The sequence below is a fragment of the Octodon degus genome, unplaced genomic scaffold (assembly GCF_000260255.1).
Source record: "Octodon degus isolate 3935 unplaced genomic scaffold, OctDeg1.0 scaffold00016, whole genome shotgun sequence".
NCBI classification, from domain to species: Eukaryota; Metazoa; Chordata; class Mammalia; order Rodentia; family Octodontidae; genus Octodon; species Octodon degus.
Window position 1 is genome coordinate 10,706,468 of NW_004524592.1, and position 21,623 is coordinate 10,728,090.

Genomic DNA, 21,623 nt, shown 5'->3' on the forward strand with positions numbered 1-21,623 from the left:
GTTAAGACCAAGATAAAGCAAGACCTATATAATAAAAAATGTAACTTTTGTATCTGACAAGGTGGTGTTACAGGATGCTACTAGAATTGTTATACGTTACTTAGTCTTCAAAAGGCGAAAGGGAACTCTGCAGCATGAATCCAGCTCAGGTTTTATTTGCCCACTTTCTGTATTGGGCTAAATACCTAAAAAAAGTGTTTACCCACCAGTCAATATATCACCTCTCTTATACCCTACATTAAACAATAAAATGTGAACCCATTAACAATTAAAGCCGTCTGATTTGCTAGAAATTCTTAGTTGCCAGAGTTGTTTCTCTTTCGTGCTAATGCTGTAGCTACCAACCTCTTTTCTAGGTAATCACAGTCTTTGCATCTTCCAAACCTAGAAAATAGGAATCCGCTCCAGTGGCCCTCTTCACTTCCCACACAGTATTTAATTTCCCTGTATCTCATTCATCCATAATAGTTATTGACCAGGGCAAAAAGGGTTAGAGTAAGACAGCTTCTTACCAGAGGCAGAGGGCAAATAGCTAGTACACTTTTCCATTTGAAAGGTATACTACTTACTCTTGTCCATTTACAAAAATCAAGAGTCAATGTGTAAGGGCTGGAGGTGTAGTTTTCTGGCACAATGTTTGCCTAGCATGCACAATGGCCTAGGTTCAACCCCAAGCACTGCCAAAAAAGAAAAAAATCAATATATAAAATCAGCAATTTGGTTCTGCTTTTATTTTAATGCTCCTGTTATTGATATGTCCAACTGTGAAAGTCATTCTCAAGCCATCTTGAAAATAGGTGGGTTATATATCTTAAATAAATAGAAGTAGGACTTACTAAATTACAGGCAGTCTTTACTGTATTTTAAGTTTTTTCAAGAGTTTCTAGACCTGATCCACCAACACAAAGAGCAATCATCAAAAGCAAGCAATACACACATATCCAAAGCACCCAGTATAGGTTTAACTCTTCAACCAGAAATGGCCCAGGTCTGACCTAATATGGTAGGTATTCCCTGATCTGAGAAAGTTACAAAAATAAGAGCTATCTGATACTCTTAAAAACAAAATGTTCAAAACTAGATGGGAAAGGACGCCTGCAGGAGAGAAAATCCCATAGCAACTTGCCCCTACCAGCAGAGGAAAGCTTGAAATAACTACTGTAGGACACACAAAATGCATCATTCACCCACATGGTAGCATATGCACACCGGAAATCAATATTTACTGTCACTCTGGGGATCTTTGCCTCTTAAGATTCTTTACTATCATAGAAGCTTTTTTCAAAATTAGTAAAACTAGCACCTTCATTCCTAAAGTATCTAAATCCAAAAAAAGAACCCAAATTTCTCAAAAGAGCACTTAGTTGGACGATCAGTTATAGCAGAGGAATGGGTTTACCCATTAACAGGGAGCACTGAATGCTGAACATCTCACTGTAGTGGATTAGGATGTTGCCTGTGTTTGTTGAGGGTGCCATGACAAAGTGCCAGAGATAAGTAGCTGAAATTTCAGACAACTGGCTCCATTCACTGCAAGAAGCCCGAGATCAAGGTATCCACAAGACTGATTTCATTCCAAGGCCATTCCTTGGAATGAACACCTTGCCACTGTGTTCTCATGAAATCTTCCCCAATGCACGTGGATGACTATGTCCAAATTTCCTCTAATACTGACTTCATCTTAATTTAATTACCTCATCAAATATCTTACTCCAAACACAGTTACATTATGAGGTTCTGAAGTTTAAGGCTTCAACATATAGTAAGAATTTGGGAAGAAGATAAGATTCAGCCCATTACTAACAGTCCTGCTCAACATACGCGATTATTTTAAATCCTATCAGACCCATCTGTGTTTTCTCTATATTGATAAAAATCACGTTGGGCATGGTGACACTCACATGTAATTCCAGCTACTGAAGAGACTGAGGCAAGAGAATCACAGTTCAAAGCTAGTCTGGGTAACTTAGCAAGACTTGACTCAAAATAAAATATAAAAGGGAGAAGGGATATAGTTCAATGGTAGAGCACCCCTGGTTTATATTTCCAGTGACACAAAAAGACACACACACACACACACACACACACACACAAGCATACGCACACATACACACACACAAGACCACCATGGTCCCACTATTCTTTCCTAATTAACATAAACAGATGCTCAATCATTTGAGGTGTGCAGAGCTCACTAGCAAATTGACAGTTCAATGCTGTGCCCACAACAGCCATGATGGAGAAGCTGCCGAAAAAGCACATGCTGGAATCCCAGCATGTCACCAAGCCCTCCCAGCCTGCTGGTTGCTTAGCCCTTGCACAGGTTTATACAAGAAACTTAAATAGGAGTACACAGTAAATCACTGACCACAGGGCACATCTCTGTAGTCTTAAGTTATTTTTTCTCCTTGCTAAGACAAAATCTCCAGCACCCACAAGTTAAGGGGAGAAACACTTATTTAGTTCACAGTTTGCAGAGGCTTCAATTCATAATTGGCTGGTACCAAGGTGGATTGGCATGGCAGAGGAGAAATAGTTCATGGTAGGCAGAGGACAGCAAAAGGAAGCAGGAGACAAGTCTTCTTTGGTCCCTTAGATTGTAGCCAGACTACCAGGATCAGGGCAGTGCCAAGCCAATCAGTGGATTGATTTGGTAATCACTCAGCCCAATCTTGGTAGCCTAGACAGAATATAAAAGGAAAAAAAATGCTACTAAGCGTTTTTGCTTATCTACCTTCTGCCCACCATAGACTGTTTCCCCTCTGCCCCGCCACCCTGCCTTGGAGCCAGCCGATTATGGACTAAACACTCTACAAACTGTGAATTAAATAAGGCTTTTCTCCCTTAACTTCGAGTTGCGTGTTTTGTCTCAGCACAAAGAAAAGTAATCAAGACAACTGTCATTACTGGTGCAGTAGAAAGGCTTCCTGCTGCAGACCCCCTTGAAATTAGTAAATGAAGCATTCAGCCCCTCAATAGTAGCATCATAGAGCCGCAGAATGCCAACATGGAGAGCAAAGTCCACATTAGCCACACTGACTTCTTCAGACTAAAGCCCAGAGAGCATACCAGTTGGCAGCCTTACAGCAGAGCTGAGCTGGGCAGTCCTGGCTCCGACTCCCAGGTGGGGGCTTTTTTGCTTCTGTGCCCAGATGCATGAGGAAAACCAACAGGTAGGGAGAAGAAGAGAAACTGGGGACCATCCCTGACACAAAAGCCAGCCACCCTGGCCCAGCAGTCAGCAGGCTCACAGCTAAAGGGACCAAGATGACCACGCCACATGCTAGGGCCAAATACAGGTCAGGCTGCTTCACATTGTCCCCAGCCCTTGCTCCTGACCCTGCTCCTGTCCCTCATATAAGGAAAATAAGGCAGGAAGCCTCCTTCTCCTCCTGTTTCTTCTTAAATTCAATTCTTCAAATCAGCAGAGCTGAAAAAGAGTTTAGCAGAGTGAAGCTGAAATCCCCCATCAGAATCCAGGGAACCCTAGCAGGAGGTTTGTCTTTTGTCTGATGCTGGGCAGCTCAGGCTTCTCAGAGCAAGAAGCTCCCAGGATTTCATTTGCCTGGGATTTTGGCACTGACCTGCTCCCCAGCCCTTGCTGAGCACTGCGTGGAGGGCACCTTTCTCCACTTTGCACCTTGCAGAAGCTGAAGCAGCCAGCTTGTGCGGGTGGTCTATCCGGAGCTCTCAGCATCTACCACACAGAGGGAAGCTGCCCGGAAGTACCTGCGATTCTTGGCTTTCTTCCTGCACAGCATGAAGTAGAGAAATTATTGCCCCCAGAAACAGCCTTCAGCCAACATACTGGCAGACAATGCACAAAAACCAACTACCTGGCCTCTTGGCTGGTTAACTGCAGCACACTCCAAAGAATCCACAAAGCCTCAGAATTCTCAGGCCCATGGGCCCCAGGAGGCAGCCTGAGATTCCACGGGCTCCTGCTGCTCCCTTCCCCAGCATGCTGTTCTCCTGCAGCTTCTTCCTAGAATCCTTCCCGCAGGCTCTGCTACTATGGATCCAAACCAAGGCTCCAGGGAACCCCACTTGCCCAGAAACTCTTCCTTCACCAAACCACTTTCCATCACGCTGCAATACTACTCATATAACTTTAATCTCCACTGCATTTCTCCACTGCAGGTTCCTGGGGAGAAAAAGTTTTTTCACACAGCTCCGAATTCCCTGTATGGCTCAGCACAGCATGTGATACAAACTAGATGTTCAATAAATGGCTATTGGCTGAATGAATTAACCATACCTGTCAACATGGAAATCAACTTATTTAACCTAACTGAAACTACGTCAGCATGGCTGTTTTCTTCTTTCAAAAGCCCTACATGAACTATTTCTAATGAACAAATTACTATGCATGTATACTTCTATAAAGTGACACTTTCTAGATATTTGACTTAAATCAAATACTTGATTCCCAGAAAACTGGAACAAGGATCTCTTTCTAAATATAGAACTACTTTATTGGATTCATTATAGCAACCTTGTTTATTTTTCCTTTTCCTTACCATCATTTGGCCGCTTCCTGTCCACAGAGAGACAGTGAGACCCCTGTACCTCTGAAGCCTGCTCGCCCCCACTACGAGCCCCTGGCCTGAACACTCACCATATGGCTCACTGACCATGGTGGAAACACAACATGACCTCTGATCAGTGCAGTGGTCCTCGAGGGGTAGAATGTCGCAGAGCGCAGCCGAGCTCAGCGCACTTCTCTAAACTGGAAAATTACCCAGATTTTCCTTTCCTGAGATGCCCCTGCCCAGGACAGCTTTTAGCTTTCTCCTACCCCATCCAGTAAGAGTTGTCTCACTCAGCAACCTTGGTTCCTGACAAAGCAAAGTCCTTACTCTCCAAGATCCCGTCCGCCCCCCAGGTCTAGGTTACAGCCACCTAATGTTGAGTTTGTGCACTGATTTCACCCTAGCAGAGCTCTTCTGAATGCTGCTGAAGACAACAGGAGAAGCTTAGACAAGAGAAGCAGGCATGAGCCCCGCTTGCTGGAATGTGCCTTACAAAATGGCAGGTCTGGTGTCTGCTGCACTCTGAGACTTCTTCTTTCTCTGCACCAGGCAGAGGCCAGAAGGAATGCAGGCATGCACTTCACTTCAAATAAAAACAACAGCATACTGAGGGCCTAGGGAGTCACCTCAGAGCCAGGGAGGTGGTCAGGAGATGTAAGTATCTAAGGAGTCAATGACCTGCAGTCTGGTTTCATTTCTTTAATGAGTGTCTGCCAAATAAATCACAAATATGTTCTTCTACTCGGTAAAAGAACAGGATCTGAACTCACGGTGCTCATTTTCCTGAATGTGTATCAACCAAGGATCTGGCCTATCATTATCCATCTTTGTCTTTGTTTACAGGATGGAAAAGATCACATGATGCACCACACTTGTCTATTTACTAAAGTCAAGAAAAAATACATTGACTGAAACTGAAAGGAAAACTAGCAGTGTTTGTGCAAGACTGTGATCTTGCACAAGGTCATGAAATCAATGATACTTCAATGCCAACTCCTCAGTCCAATGACTATCTTGCTATAATAATAATAATTGTAAGTCCGGGGAGATAGCTCAGTAGAATAAGCACCTGCCTGGCAAGCACAGGGTCCTGAGTTCAATCCCCGGTACCACAAAAAAAAAATAATAATAATAATAATACAGTAGAATAAGCACCTGCCTGGCAAGCACAGGGTCCTGAGTTCAATCCCCGGTACCACAAAAAAAAAATAATAATAATAATAATAATAATAATAACAGTAGATAAAAATATTTACTGAGTGTAGTCTTCCAATTAAAAGACATGCAAAAATGACACACATTATGGCATTAACTCTTATTACAGCCTACAATTTAGGAAGAAAATGTGAAGCTTGAGAAGTTAAGAATATGCCAATATAATAGTGCAACATGAAGGCTGAAAACATTATGGTAAGTGCAGGAGCCTAAATGCTAAAGGCCACACATTGTATGAACCTATTCATATGAAACATCCAGAGTGCGCAAATCCACAGAGCCACAAAGCAGGTCAGCGGTTGCCAGGGGCTTGGGGAGAAGGGAGAGGGGAGTGAATGTGATACAGGGCTTCTGTGGGGGGTATAGAGAATTCTCTCCAGTTATTATGTGGTGATAACTGCAGCTCTGGGAACAGAGTGAGATCACTGCCTAGGACACTGCCGGAGGCTGGGTTTTCAGGTAGTGACGGTGATGGCAGTGGAGGAAGAAGAGAAATGAGGGGAAGGAAGTCAAGAAACTTTCCCAGAATTATATGGCCAAATAGATACCAGGCCTCAGATTCAGAACCAGGCCTGTCTAATGTCAGACTGAACCTGTACGCATTATGTGCTCTGAGTATAGTAATTCCCAGCACACGTTTACCAAAGACACCAGCAAAGAAAAGCATGGGTCACAAGGCTTTGGTATCTAGTGAGATATATAGGCAGACAGCTAGACCTGTTAGACTTCTGAGCACTGAGACACAGCACGCATTACTGAGCTGATGACAATGGTGTAGGGTTTTTTTGTTTGGCTTTTTGTTTTGTTTTGTTTTGTTTTTGCGGAACCGGGGATTGAACTCAGCTCCTTGCGCTTGCCAGGGAAGCGCTTATTCCACTGAGCCATCTCCCCAGCCCCTGGTGCAGTTTTTAACAATAAAAATCAAAAGAATACAAGCAACATTTAGCTCTTCCCCCACCCGAAAAATGTTGACCTCGTAATCCTTTTAAAATCTTCTCTAACTTGGAGCAATAGGTGCTACATAAGGAAAAAAAAAAAAAAAAAAAACACAATTTTAAAAAAGGAATATCCTGAAAGGAACACAACTAAAGATCTCCTAAGGCCAAAACTAGAATCTTGGACCAAATTAAATTTAAATCCAGCTGTGTCACTGCCACACGTTCTGCCTACCTTAGTGGCCTCATCGTCCGCAACAGCCTTGTGTGGCTTCCTCTTCCCATCTCCTCGGGCTCCCAGCACCCCTAGAGCCCCTGCACTCGGTCACAGTCTGTCCTTACCCACTCCATGACTTCCTCTGAGGTCCAGCTGTCCTACTGTCCCAGCTGTGCGGAGCCCTCCTTGATGCTCAGGTCTCAGCTTGGTGCTCACCTCCTCCCAGGTTTCCTGCTCCTGGCCACCACACGGGCCATTGTCACCCACAGTTCCTGGCGTCACACAGCCACTTGTGTCTTCTTCAACACCTTTGCTTCCATCTATTGGCTCACTGTCTGCTGCCTGCCCCAAGCAACACCTCACCTACCAGCATCAGCCATGGGGCAGATGTTCACTCAACATTCGATGAACAAACGAACCCAACACACTGCCCTCCCAGGAATGCCCTCCCTCAATGAGCCCAGGGCCCTGTGCCACCTGGGAAAGCAGAGAATGAGCAGAGGCTCTGCTCCCAGGGATTCATGGCGTGGCAGGCCTCACACATCTCACACATGAGCCTTCAAGCCTGGGAGGTCATTACTATCTCAATCCTGTGGCCACCATGAGGATGTCTACAGTGGCCTCTTTGTGCTCTTTTCTTCTCACACTGCACCATGGAGTGAACATGCATCTTTCACCTTGTGCTCCTCTGATGGGTTAAACTTGTGGCATACAGAGTGGCGACGATCACCCCTTGGTGGAAATCAGATGTCTCTTTCCTCAGAGGTTTTTTTTGTTTCCTCCATGTCTGATCTAAACACTCTGTTGACTCTTAAATTTATTCAATCATGGATCTGACTTTTGCATTAATTCCAGCCATGAAAAGTCATTTTAACTACAGCCCCAACCCTACCCTGGCATTTCATGCTCTAATACAGTCCCCTGTCCCCAGGTCAGGCCAGTTCACCACGCTCACATTGCACTTATGGCACAGGGCAGATGCACAGGCCTGTGACACATACACACCCTGCGCACCCTCCCACTCACTGACTCTTCCCTCCAAAGTCCTCTATCATCTCCTCTCCCACAGGCCCCTCCGACACTCATCTCTTTCTTACCCAGACTGAATTCTGATACTCAACTAGCCAAGTTAGTCTGCAGTATCAGAGAGCTCAGCTTCATGGTCCCTCCTCTGTGCTACACCAGTACTGAGCCCTGGATCCAGACCACTATGCCCCTCTTCTCACACACTGCAGTGACAACACACCTAGACTAAAATTAAGAAGAAAAATAAAATTTAAAAAACACCGACAGGAAAGAAGGCATGAGACTAACACCCAGCACAGGAAAGTTCCTCACAAACTCTTTGACTTGGCCTTATGAATTTCTTCACCCATTCCTTCCAGCGATTAACCACACTGCTGCCATTTCCCTCCCCTGTGTCCACCCCAAGCCTGTGCAGGTGATACCACCTCCAAGACCTGCAGACTGGCATTTCCTCAGCTCCAGCTGCTCCCCCATCAGGCTGGCACAACAGTGCAGACAAGCTGGCTCTCCTGTCCAAATCACACACTGCCCCTGCTTGCAGCTCACCGACTCCTTGGTCCTGACCTGGTTCTGCTCCACGGATCATCTCCTTGCCTTTGGTACCTGCATCCTTGCGCTCTAACTCTCCATCTCTCGACTTGTTGCACTGATGCAAAGAAGTTCTGCCTTGACCCTGTGTCTCCTGCCAGCTCTTTTCTTCTCACCCAACACCCTTTGCAGGGACTTGCATTATCTTTACACCGTCTTCTCTACCCAGCCCTGGCTTCTGCTTCCCAGAGCTTCCCAGAAGCTGGGGCCATCAGGTCACTCACACTCAGTTATTTGCTTCATGTAAGACCTTCCGCAGAAAACCACAAAGACCTGGCATAAGTCCTCAGAATCACTGAGTCAGCGTCTAGGTGACCTAGAATATGCCTGCTCATTAGAAGCTCACTCCAAGGCTAGCGTCCCTACACAAGTGGTGTTTCCATCTGCCGTTTTTGAACATGGGATGGATGAAGAAGCATGATCTTGAACTGAATGCACTCAGGCAGGCACCCAACTTTCCATGTGAGGACAAGTCTTTCAATACAAACATGCATGTACCCATGTTTACAACAGCACAATTCATGATAGCTAAATTTTGGAAGCAGCCTATATATCCATCAATAGATGAATGGATAAAGAAAATGTGGCGTTTATATACAATGGAGCACTACTCTGCCAGAAAAAGGATAAACTTGAGTAACATGTAGGAAAATGGATACACCAGAGACCATGTTGTTAAGTGACATAAATCAGACACACAAGCTTAAATATCACATTGTTTCTCGTATATTAAAAACCAATATACAAACGCAAAATACAAGACAAACAGGAAGAAAAGACAGAGAAAAAGAGTTACTGTAATCCAGCATGGACAGTGCATCTAAAAGTGCACCTTGAGTTAGTATCATTGTTTTCTGTGTTGTACAAGGTTTTTGGCCCATTAGTCTGGGTGTTAATCTATATGATAATTAACTTCATAAGGACTTATAAAATAAACAAATGATTCTGAAAAACTATGAACACACACAAGATTTCCCCAACGAAATCCCTTTTGTCTCCTGTGTTCAGAAAGATACAGCTTTGCGGTTATGCCCACTGCCCCCCTCATTTGCTCTAAGTAATAAAACTTCCTTCACTCTTCCACCTTCTGGCAGGGCTTATAGCCTTGCCCTCCATGCGGCCTATCCACGTGTTCAGCTGCACTACTGTAACATTCCACGCTAACCTCTAGCACATGTTTCACAGTCTTTTAAAATTATATTTCTCCACCGACCTTTCCCACTATACTCTAAATTCCTCAAGGCAAGGACTATCCTGAATAGGTGCTCAGCTTGATTCATTGGCACATTAAATGTTAGTCATAAGTAATTTCATGTACATTTTCAGAATACTAAATCCCCTGGACAGCGCATGTGACCCTTCCTTGGAGGCTCTGCTGTAGCCCCAATATTTCATATTAAAAATACACTAGAGTGTTGGTTGCTGTGACCATGTTCATCCTGGAGTGACGATCCCCACTGCAGTAAGCACTAAAAGAACAGAAGACTTAAGCAAACTAAAATTAGCAGTATCTTGCTACTCAACATAGTCTAAGATTTGGCAAGACAAATCTCTTAGGCAGGCACACGCTGACACAGCACGGTGAAACAAAACTCAACCCAAGAAAGCCTGCAGTATCTTTAATGCAGGAAATTCTGAGTTCTGCTGATTCATTCTGACTTCAAAGCCGCAGTAACACTTGAGTAAGGAGCACCCACGCTGACTCTGCATTTTTTTTTTTCTGCAGAGCTCAGAGAATCTGGCATACAAGAAATGTAATAGTTGTTCTATTTAGTTCTTTCCAGCCCCTCAGACACTGGCTGCAATCACCTACTTTAGGATTCTCTGATAACATTAAGTGCCATTTTTTTCTTGCTAAGAGGCAGGCCTGGTCAAAATAATAATAAGAGCTGAAAATACTAACAAAAATTATATTCTATAACTGAGGAAAAACATACAGGAAATCCTTTGCCCTAAAGATAAGCGTGGTGCTGGCTCTCTGCAGACTCTTCAGCCTTGAGTAAGGCAACATCTCTTGTTCACACTTTGTACAAAAACATCTGTACAACTGGTTCCAACTTAGCAGGCAGCATATTTAAATATCAACATAAACACATGCCTAGAAACAACTGAATAAGTTTCCATCAGTACCAAATTTCTTAGGATCCACACCAGAGCAAATTACAAAGCAAAAAACCTTTTCCAAATAGGTCCTTGCAAGTCATCACTTACTTTTTTCTTCGAACAGAAGTTATTGAAATAGCATTATAAAAGGTAAAATGGAAGAACTCACTAGACTGAAGTCTAATTGGGCTTGAATCATGATTCTTATATATAGTGATGATACCTGTTAACAATTAACTAGCTAGCAGTACTTCAACTATTTATTCCACTTTAAATCACAATATGTAAGCGCTGTATTTGAGATATTTGACATGTTAAACGTCTTTTCTTTCAGAAAAAGGAAATAAAGCCAATTCACTATTCAGATTTTATATTTTTATTTAGGTTCTTTACCACATGTAATCAGTTGCTTTGACCACAGACATCATTTTGACAAAACAAGTATCTTAGAAGTGAAGTTTTACTGTACCTGCTTCCTAAGAGACTGTACTTACTTGTTCAGTATGAGGTCAAGAATAAATTTGGAGCCAAAGGCTTCAATCTGGAAGCTTGCCTGGGCCAGATGGACGGCCTAGAGATACAAAAACACAGGAGAAAGTTTAAAGTACTTTCCCATCTCCAAAAACAAAGGTATTTAACTGGACCAACTTTTTTATGTATTAACTTACATTTTAAGAGAACAGGTGTATTGCCGTGGCTTTCCCAGGAATATCAATATATAGAAAATAAATTTTAAAAACCAACCAGTCCTTTAAAATGAACCCACTGGGATAAAAATCTAGAGCATACTCTTCCGGACTACCAAATTGATGAAATATGCAGAAGTTGGTCTAATTAAAGCTTGATTTCAGCCTATTTTGTTCAGGAAGCTAATGTATTCTTTCTGCACACCTAAGTGAAAAATCATGTCAGGGTTCTGCTCTTCAGCAAGAATTGGAACTTTTCTCTGGAACTTTCTCTAAATGATCAGCAGAATGTGACAGTATCAGCAGAATGTGACAGCAAACTGGAGTAGCACAGTCTTCTGACTTCAAAAAGCACTTAGAGCTCATCCCTTTGGAAACAGAATGTTTATGGCTCCCTTTAAAAGCTGAACCATTACAAATACTGCCATGAGGATGCCCTAATTCCAAATACAAAGATAATTCCATCTGAACCCTTTAGGAGGGGTTAAAGATTAGGAGAGCTTTAAAGAAGCATCCTAATAATGTAAGTAAACAAATCAATGAAGTGTCATCAAAGTATTACCTAAGATAAAATTTTCCTTTGTCATCCTACCAGGAAAAAACAAAAAGGACAAGAAGAAATGCAGCTGCTTTACTCCAAGACCCTGAATCACAAATGTCCTTCCTCCAGCTTGCATTCCTAAAGCAGTGCAGGACCTTCCAACCCAGCCTTCCCCACTACCATTCCATGCCCCTCTCTATCTCCTCATTGTTTTGTTTAGGGAAACCTTCCCCATGCTCAAAGGCATCCCAATTTCATTACTTTGTATGGAAAGTAATGTGGAAATGAATTCTTGGGCCTCAGCACTGTGGGAGCTCCATTGGTTCCTCCTTCTGGTGGCAGCATGAGCTTCCTTCCTTCCCACCCCTCCCCAAGACAGGCAAGTCCACAGAACATATCACAGGGGTCTTGCAAGCATTGGTAGACTAATGATCCTTCTCCCAAATATCCAAACCTTCCAGTAATTCACCAAATATTTATTGTCAGGACTAATTTACTATGCATGCCAAGCCCATAAACCACTATGAACACACAATGACTTGACTTCCAGTCAAGCACAACTATCAATTAGTCACTTAAAAAATCAATAAAGAATAATTTAAAAGGAGAGTAACAAATATTAAATTTTAAATACAAGACCATGAGAGGCTTCTGAAATCCTAACACCATGGGATACCAAGCCAAACACCAAATAACCATACAGAACATGGGGTAAAGTGGGGTATGACCCTTGTCCTGAGATCTCATGTTCAGACAATTGCATGAGGGAGAATGAAACACCTATCTTGTCAAGTGTGGCCTCTCATTTGCAACAGAGCTTCTAACAATCCAATACAAAATCATATGGTCTAGGGGCTGGGGAGATGGCTCAGTGGAATAACTGCTTCCCTAGCAAGCACAAGGGTCTGAGTTCAATCCCCGGTTCTGGGGGAAAAAAAAAAATCATATGGTCTTTAATGTTGGTTCATTTTGTCTTAAATTATTAATTTTTGTATGAAGATATATAGAGAAAATATTTATTTTTTGAATAATTTAGCAAAGGGTAATTTTCACCTCTGGATCCAAAAGGCTTCTTTGAATAAAAAGTATGTTAAACTAGCTGGGCATGGTGGTGCATGCCTGTTATCCCAGCACTCAGGAGGATGAGGCAGGAGAACTGCTGCAAGTTCAAGGTCATCCTGGGGTACAAAGTGAGTTCTAGGCCAGCTTGAACTGCATAGTGGCAAATTATGTATATACATAATTAACTTCCTAAGAACAAGATAGGTACCTAAGCATATTTACTCCTAATGTTACATGACAGAGAAGAGTTCATGGCTTAAAGAGGCTGAAAAATCTACCTCCCAGACCCAGCAGAAGGCTCATTTTATAGCAAATAAGCAATGAAACAAGTATAAACAGCAACAACACCTGGTGGAAAACAAGGTAAATTGGTGGCAATCACTGTTCCCTCATTGCATAGAATTGTCCGGGCTTGCACCAGCTGATGATTGTTAAAATAAGTGTGCGTCAAGTCAGCCCAGCAGGCCTGCTTTGCACCTGCATTCACTCACGGTACATACACACACCAAGGTTCCCCTATGCGTAAAGATGGCTGGGAACTCAAACTGGCACAACCATTAAAGAATTCAGTATGGAGATTTCCTTATTAATTTTTTTATCTTTTATTTATTTATTTGGATACAGGGTCTCACTACACAGCTTGAACTCATAGTTCTCATATTGATCCTCCTGTCTCAGCCTCCTCAGTTCTGGGATTACTGGCATGCACCACCACACCTGTTTTGGTGGCTGGTATGACATATCCAGGATTCCAGGGCCAGCACAGCATGCAGTAATGGGGATCAAACCTGGGTCCTAGAGCTTGCCACGCAAGTGCTTAGACCGCCAAGCTATTTCCCCAGCCCCAGTATGGAGATGTCTTAAAGAACTAAAATTAGAAAATCCTTATGACCCAGCTCTCCCTCTTGCAGGTATCTACCCCAAAAGATCTTAAAACACCATACTATAGCAATACACATGTACTAATTTCTATAGCAGCACAATTCATATGGCTAAATCCTGAAAGCAGCCTGTGGTACCCACCAGCAGACAACTGGAGAAAGAAAAGGTAGTATCTATATATAATAGAATACTACTCAGCTATAAAGTAGGATATTTGAGACACTAGTAGGACAGTGGATGCACCTGGAAAATATAATGTAGAGTGAAATAAACCAGACACACAAATTTAATACTGTACAGCATCTGAAGGAGACAAGGGTGGGTCTCTTGCACATGGGAAGGGGTCCAGGAGATCAAGGGTGATGGGTAAGGGGGAGTAGAAGGGGAAAAAGGTAGAGTAAGATGCACCATGTACAAGGACCTAAGATCCTCAATACATGCAAACATCATATGCCATAAACATGAGCTAAGATTAATGACAAGAATGAAAACAGGAAAAGGGGGATTTGAGGAGGGAGAGAGGGGGAGGGATGAGGAAGGAGATTAGAAAAAAGGAAGCAAGTTGGATTCTGTGCACGTTCCACTCCCCAGGATGGCAGCAGGCTCCAGGGAAAAGGGCAACGATGCCAGCCTCAATGTCTAATGGGCCCACGGCCAAAGCTGAGCCATGCTTAGCAGAAGGGCCCACACAGGCCTCCCTGATGGGGTACTCTGAACAAAACCTAATAGCTGAATGGAAATCCACCTGTCAGGAGGAGAGAAGACAAAAGGGCAGGAGGAAAATATTTACAAAACTAGAGCTAAAAATGAATGCGAATCAGGGCATGGTGGTCCATGCCTGTAATTCCAGCGCTTGGGAGCTGAGGTAGAAAGATTGCTGTGAATTTGAGGGCAGCCTGAGCTACACAGAGAGATCCTGCCTCAAAAAAAGAAAATAATGTGGAAACAAATTTAGTTTTTTAAAAAATCAATGTGGCCTGCAGGAAAGCAGATTCAGAGGAAATGACAGTGAGCCTGGAAAGGCAGGATGAAAACTGAGGGGTTGGTGCATCTAGCTCAGTGATGGCAAAGGAGGCTACAGCTGAGAGGGTGTGCCTTGCCCAAAGCCGCCGGGCCCAGCACCCCACAGGGGTCCGTCAACGTCAACCTCAGCCACCTCCAAACAATGCAGGGTACCTTCCAGAAAAAACAACAGCAACCACGCACCTGTTCCTCCATTTAAAAAGAAATCTGATTCCATTATATTTATTAGCTTAAAAAATGCAGTATTTTAGTTTATTTTAATTCTAAAATACAGGATCTTTTTCTACAAAATACTGTAATGTTTCCTCCCCACACTCATCTCCTTTGCCCACGTATCAAATGAAACCTGGATATTCATTGAATGTACTGAGTTGTACCCATTTTAAGCACTTCAGTATAAAAGTGTTTTTCATCCATTATGTTTCTCTTTCTGTTGCCATAATACAGCAACTGTTCAGAGTACAGATTCTTCTCTGTACTGAGATAAATACTGCACTTCACAAGTGCTACTTTTCCCTACCATTCTGTTATTTCTACCCCATCCTTCACCCAACTCAAATAGCTTTTAACTTCTGGATTCTGCCATTGGGTTTCAATTATCACTTTTTCTTTAACAAAATAATACATTTCAGTAAATATCCATTTCAAAGATGCTTCAAAGTCAAAGAAAATGAGTCTTTATCATCGCTATTTCATAAGTTACATCACCAGGTATAATTTTTCTTAAGTAGTGTTGTCCCACTTCTTCCAAGGGGTAGGAAGTCAGAGTGGTTGGAAAGAGCAAGGAGTTTTATGCAGTGCAGCCACATCACTCTAGGATGACCTAAAGTGAGTTAGAGCTGCCAGACGGACGGGTGTCCTGAAAATACAAAGGCCACCTACAGCGCTGCTCTTCTAATGAAGGAACTGAGAGGTGAGGTTTACAAATGTGTTCAGCAGCACAAAATCAGATGACACGAATACTTCAGAGAAGAGTTCATGAAACACACATGAGGTCACAGTTATTTTCTCCTTCAGGATATCTGAGAAATGACCTTGTTTTTTATAAGGACATCCACTATAATGGCTATAATAGCACTAGGGAGGAAGGCAATGTTTTATAGCCAAAAAGTATCATTTCACTACAAGCACGAGCCCTAAGGGGCTGGGAACAGCTGTTGCCTCAGCACTTTACTATTTTTCTTTTGACTCACAATCCAACCCAGTGAAATTACAGGAGCTCTATAAACAAAAACAATTAAACTCAATTACATACACAAACCTCCTTTGCTGAAGAATAAGTCACACCATCTCAACAGTGTGCTTTTGTGTCCCTGTTCTCACTTCCTCCTAGCTGACACTGAATGGAATCACAGTAAGTAACTGCAGAAGACAACTTCCTCAGCTCAACCTTACCTTGCACCTTATCACCAAGCGCTGCTGTGCCACTGAGCGGCTGTCACACTTTGCTTCACTACTCTGTGTAAGACACACTTGTGTTTTCCCAAGAGTTCTACTCTACAAATAGCTAACATGGACCTAAAAATAAAGAAAGACAACCATCTACTTAGAAAAATAAGAAGCAGGTATTTGAGCATGCGCGTGTGTTCGTGCGACCATGCCTCACATAGCACTACATTCACTGCCACTTAGCAAGGTAAGTTCTCTGCAACGTTCCTGTAACTGGCACTCCGAATGGGACCTGGAAGGCCCACACTTTCCCAGAACCCAGGCACTCATTAAAGTAAAGCTCATTTAGTAGAAATTGAACAACTTGGAGAACTGGGAATCTACACTACCAGTAGCCATAGCCTTTTCCTCTGTATGTCTTCTTTCTACACCATACATGGTTTGCAAAGCAGAAGAACATTTGGAAGTAGTTTCCCAGCTCTTGATATATTCCACTATGCAAGGGGACACTCATCCAGGTAATGATGGAAACGTGCAGAGTGCCATGTAATACGATGAAAACCTGATTTACAAGCGGCGGTGACACCCTGAAGGATATCACACAGGCCTCCCCAAACACAAGCGCTTGACCCAACATGGATTGCTAAGGAGGACTTTTTCCTGGGCTTCTAGGAAAGACTCTGCTGGAGAGAGCAAAACATGGTGGCAAGAGTTAGATGCCACGATTTTTTTTTTACTGGGGATTGAACTCAGGACCCTGCACTTGCTAAGCAAGCGCTTATTCTACTGAGCTATCTCCCCAGCCCTAGATGCCAGGATTGACAACACTGTCTTCACTGTTCAAAGGAATCATGAAAAAGTAAAAGTTAAAGAGATTGCAAGTAATTTTATTCTTGTTTTTATATCCCTTCACCATCATAGTATTGATTCAATAATTCATAAAATATTGAATACATGTATGTATACATTGTGTGTGTTTTTGTACAATGCAATCTTTTTTTTTAATTTTATTTATTTATGTGTGTGTGTGTGTGTGTGTGTGTGTGTGTGTGACCAGCTCAGCCCACCAGGGGGCGGGGCTGGCCGGCGTGAGGTCCCTGTGTTTGCTAAGCTTGTTCCAAGCAGGTGCTCCAGACCACTGAGCCATCTCACCAGCCCCAATGCAATCTTTTCCAGATGTATTTTCTTTTCCTTTTTCTGATTGTAGATGGCTCTTTGTCTCTTGTTTGTATTGCTCTTGTGGCTTTATAAGCCCTCTAAGAGTTCTATTTCATATTCTTCAAATATTGTGGGAAAAGTACCCAGAATCTCATCACCTTCTTTAATGAATAAAACCTGGTAGGAGATTGAATCCTAGCCACAAAAGTAAAAGTCAAGGGAGTTTCATGGCCTATAAGTCAATGGAAAACATGGCATTAAGCACGGGAAAAAAGACCTTCTTCGCCTTCTTTGGAGATTCAAGACATTTTATGACATTTTAGAGAAGGCAGATTTGAACATCGCTAACTCACAAGAAGGAGAGCCAGCGCCTCGGAGCCTAGAAGGTGTCTCCTTATCATAACGACACTAGTTGCTGGTGCCGCAGGGCACTTCAGGGGCTGTGGGGGGGAAATCTGGCAACTGAGCAGCTCAGTCTGTTTTCCTCTTCATGTAAAAACTGGAGACACAGACTCCATCAACCTAAGTGATTAAGTACTCACAAACTGCCAGTTAAAATTCACTGAAGTTTGAGGAAAGTTAAGTCACATTAATATTGTACTGTCTTCTATAGATGACAGGGAAACATCAAAAATTCAACTCGTATATTTACATAATGCAAAAATCCAAGTAAGTAAATATCTCTTAGGAGCTTTAAGTTCAAAAAGAAATATCAAGAGACCATTTGTAACTGTAATCTGGTTCTCATCCCTTATTTGAAGTTAGCACATTGATGATTACATAAAATTTTGTTATAAAATATCTTATTTTATTATGTTTTAATCAACTGTCATATCTACAAAAAACAAACAGCACCCCCATGAAGTTATGACAGACATTTTTCACCCTTTCATGAGAGAAAACCACATCTAAAAGGCACAGAAAGGTGAAGTGATGTTTTTGTCCATGGTCATAATCAAAGAAAGAAATAAGAAGTTAGAACCTTTGCTCAGGAGAAGTGCCAAGTTCATCCCAGAAGTCCTTAAACCTCTAAGCCACATGCTTCCTACTCAGTAAGATATGAGTAATAATAGCTTATCACAGGACATGTATGAAGACGATATTACACAAAGTGTAACAGACAGTTTCTAGAAAAGGCTTGCCACACTGAAAGTGGTCAAAAAATTAGGAAAGAGACAGCAAAACAAAGTAGGACAAAAGGAGATGAAGAAGAAGAAAGCATAAACATTTTGGGAAAGGTATAAGCTCCACCTTAAAATTCCTTCACAGTAAACCTGGTGACCTTCTATCAAATTTCAATGCGCATTTATACCTTGCAAACTGCAAATATTATATTTTTATTACTAATTACCATCATACATTATGTTTTGACCCTGTTCAAATTGTCGTGTCTTTAAAACAATATGAATCATTTTCCTGAGAAATGAAACAGCTGCAAACGTTACATGAAGGCAGCTTTGCAAATTAAGCTAATTTGCTGAACACTCTTGCCAAGTCGCATTTAAATATGTAGCTCGTGGCGGAGAATATCATCCTGTTTCCTTCTGACATGTTCCAATTCACAGTATTAGAGGTTAACCATTAACAAATCTGCCTTGAATAGCTACTTCTTGTGTGAGCCACTGTGGCAGATGAAAGATATAAGAGAATTAGGATTCATGGCAGAAAGCACATCATCTGGTTAGGGAAATGAAACAAGAAAGGACAAAGAGTGAAAATACAATCACCAATTAAATAATAATAGTAAACATCATTTGAAAAGATGCCACATAGTATTTATGCATGATAAATTATTAAATTTAGAGGACAGACAACAAGTACATTTGAATTTGAGGAGGAAAGATTCTGGGGGTTACAGAGGGCTGACCACAGTGTGTGGGAATGTTTCTCTCTGAGTTTAAAGCGAAACAAAATTGGGAAAGCTCTAGGACTGCTCTAATAGGAAGAAATTACAAAGTGTCCCTAAGTGTTTGCTAATAAACAGATGCATCAAAAACACGCTTTTAAAATAAAACACAGGATGCTTTCCATTTTGCTGTGTTAAACCTCAATTTAGATTGTGGTGAGAAATAAATGAGACAGTTTATCATAAAATAAAGCCTTTCACGAGATCAATAAGTGGTATGCAAAATACTGATGTATTTTGTTGAGCAATCTGTCCTTTGGGTGTAAACTAACAAGCACAAGTCATGTCCTTCGAGAAATATCACAGAAACAAGACCAAAATATCAGTGAAGCACACCCAGGCCACAGGCCACAGGCCACAGGCCACAGATCAGCACCTCCCCCCCCAAAAAAGGAGGTCACACTCTGACTTTGCTATCTATACAAATCTAGCAAGAAAGATGGGACTTCAACTTTGAAGGAAACCTTGCCAATAATTATTTTCCAAATCTGCTGATACAAAAAACAAAAGCATGGCTTTATGGATTTGTGAAACTTCATACAAATGTTCAGCAACAGCTCTTTTCTAAGTTAACCAATTCCAAAGAGATTCCAATTTCTCTCCCTCCCTTTTCTCACCAACCTATGGCTGAAATGCTCTTCAAGTCTGATACAGAGAAAAGGTCAGACTGAAGAAAAAGAACAATGCAGGCACTGATGATCCAAGCAGAAATGGTAATAAATAAATCATGAGTCAGCTGTGCGACATTTTTTTTTAATTTTTAAATGTTAAAGAAGAAATTAAAAAAAGAAGCCGCATTTAATATTATAAATGGGAGGGAGGGCAAACAAAAGTCTCCCTTATTGATTATTTAGTAATCACGGAGGCCTCTGCACAATGTACTTTCACTGACAAAGCTTCTTCTGATGCCTACATTAAATACCTTCCATGCATTTATCTTTGGTAATTAATCTTTCCCAGATGCCAAATTGACAATGCCAAATAAAAGAAAGAGATTAAATCACCAGCCTTTGGAGCACTTACTATTCCAAAGTGTGTAATGCATTACAAGTATCACTAGAGCCGTATTCTTTAGCTTTCATGCATTTTCTGAAAGACAAGTAAAAATACAACTATGACAACAGTTACCATGGAAGCAGTTTCTTTCTGCACCCTTCCTGAATAGTAACACTTAATTTGATGCAATAATCCAGCAGCCAAGGTGTGATTCGCCTTGTTCTTTCTCCTCACCAATCCCTACATCCTCAAACTGCATAACTCCAATGACAGTTTCTCTCTCTGCTCACACTTCTGCCCTGATGCAAGAACCTACACTGTCTTTCTAGCCAGAATTACTGAACACGACAAAATATATTTCAATTAAAAAATACAATAAAACATAAGTTTTGAAAAGCAAAAGACTTCAACCTCTACACTGAATGCCTGTGACTCATTACCCAAACTTCTTTTTAAAAATTTTGCTTATAGGGCCGGAGAGATGGCTCAGTAGAATAAACACTTGCCTGGCAAGTGCAAGGGCATGAGTTCAATCCCTGGTTCCACGAAAAAAAAAATTTTTTTTTGCTTATATAATGATAATACTATGTCAAAAGACAAAGCCAGAACTCACTGAGGAACCCAGTCCACCCTGATGGTTAGACTATTGGCCACACCCGACCGAGGGCCGTGGGATCCTGAATAGACCCAGAGTGCAGGCCGGTGAGTGAGATGACTCAGGGCCTGGCAGGATCCTGAATAGACCCAGAGCACAGGCCCGGTGAGTGAGTGAGACGACCCAGGCCTCAGGATCCTGAATAGACCCAGAGCACAGGCCTGGTGAGTGAGTGAGACGACTCAGGGCCTGGCGGAATCCTGAATAGACCCAGAGTGCAGGCCTGGCACCGAGGGCCGCAGGATCCTGAATAGACCCAGAGTGCAGGCCCAGCACGGAATGCTTCAGCAGAACTCCCTGCAAAGAGGCTAGAGGCAAGACCCACCCAGCTGATTCAGGAGCAGAACATCTTGCCAGAGAGACACAAAAGGTTCAAGTCTAACGGCTGCAGCAGAATGAAGTGGAGCACAGCAGCCAGATCCAAGCAACACCCACCTGGAGGAATCGGAACTTCATAGATCCGGACCTGGTGCTAAGGTAATAACTCTATTCAAGCTCTTCACCAAAGGTCAGAAGACAGTGGTATACAAAATGACAAAAAGAAGGAACAAAATGCAGTCTCAGGCCCCGAATACACCCAGTACAACTGCAGAAGACACTAGCACTGAGGAAACTGGAAACCACACACCAGATATCTCAGAAATAATAGCGTTGACAGTAAAGAATCAACTGCAGAAAGGTATAGAAGAAATCAGATCAGAAATAATTT

The 21,623-nt window shown here is 42.2% G+C and overlaps 1 protein-coding gene across 1 annotated transcript in view; it reads right to left on the reverse strand.

Annotated features, from left to right (window-relative positions):
* Adam23 (ADAM metallopeptidase domain 23) overlaps positions 1 to 21,623 on the reverse strand; it is a gene marked incomplete at its 5' end in the record, with an annotated part of 203,716 nt that overhangs the window by 151,966 nt on the left and 30,127 nt on the right. Inside the window, one exon of the mRNA XM_004626726.2 lies at positions 11,111 to 11,187. Coding sequence (XP_004626783.1) covers positions 11,111 to 11,187 — 77 coding nt within the window. The remainder of the gene's footprint in view (positions 1 to 11,110; positions 11,188 to 21,623) is intronic.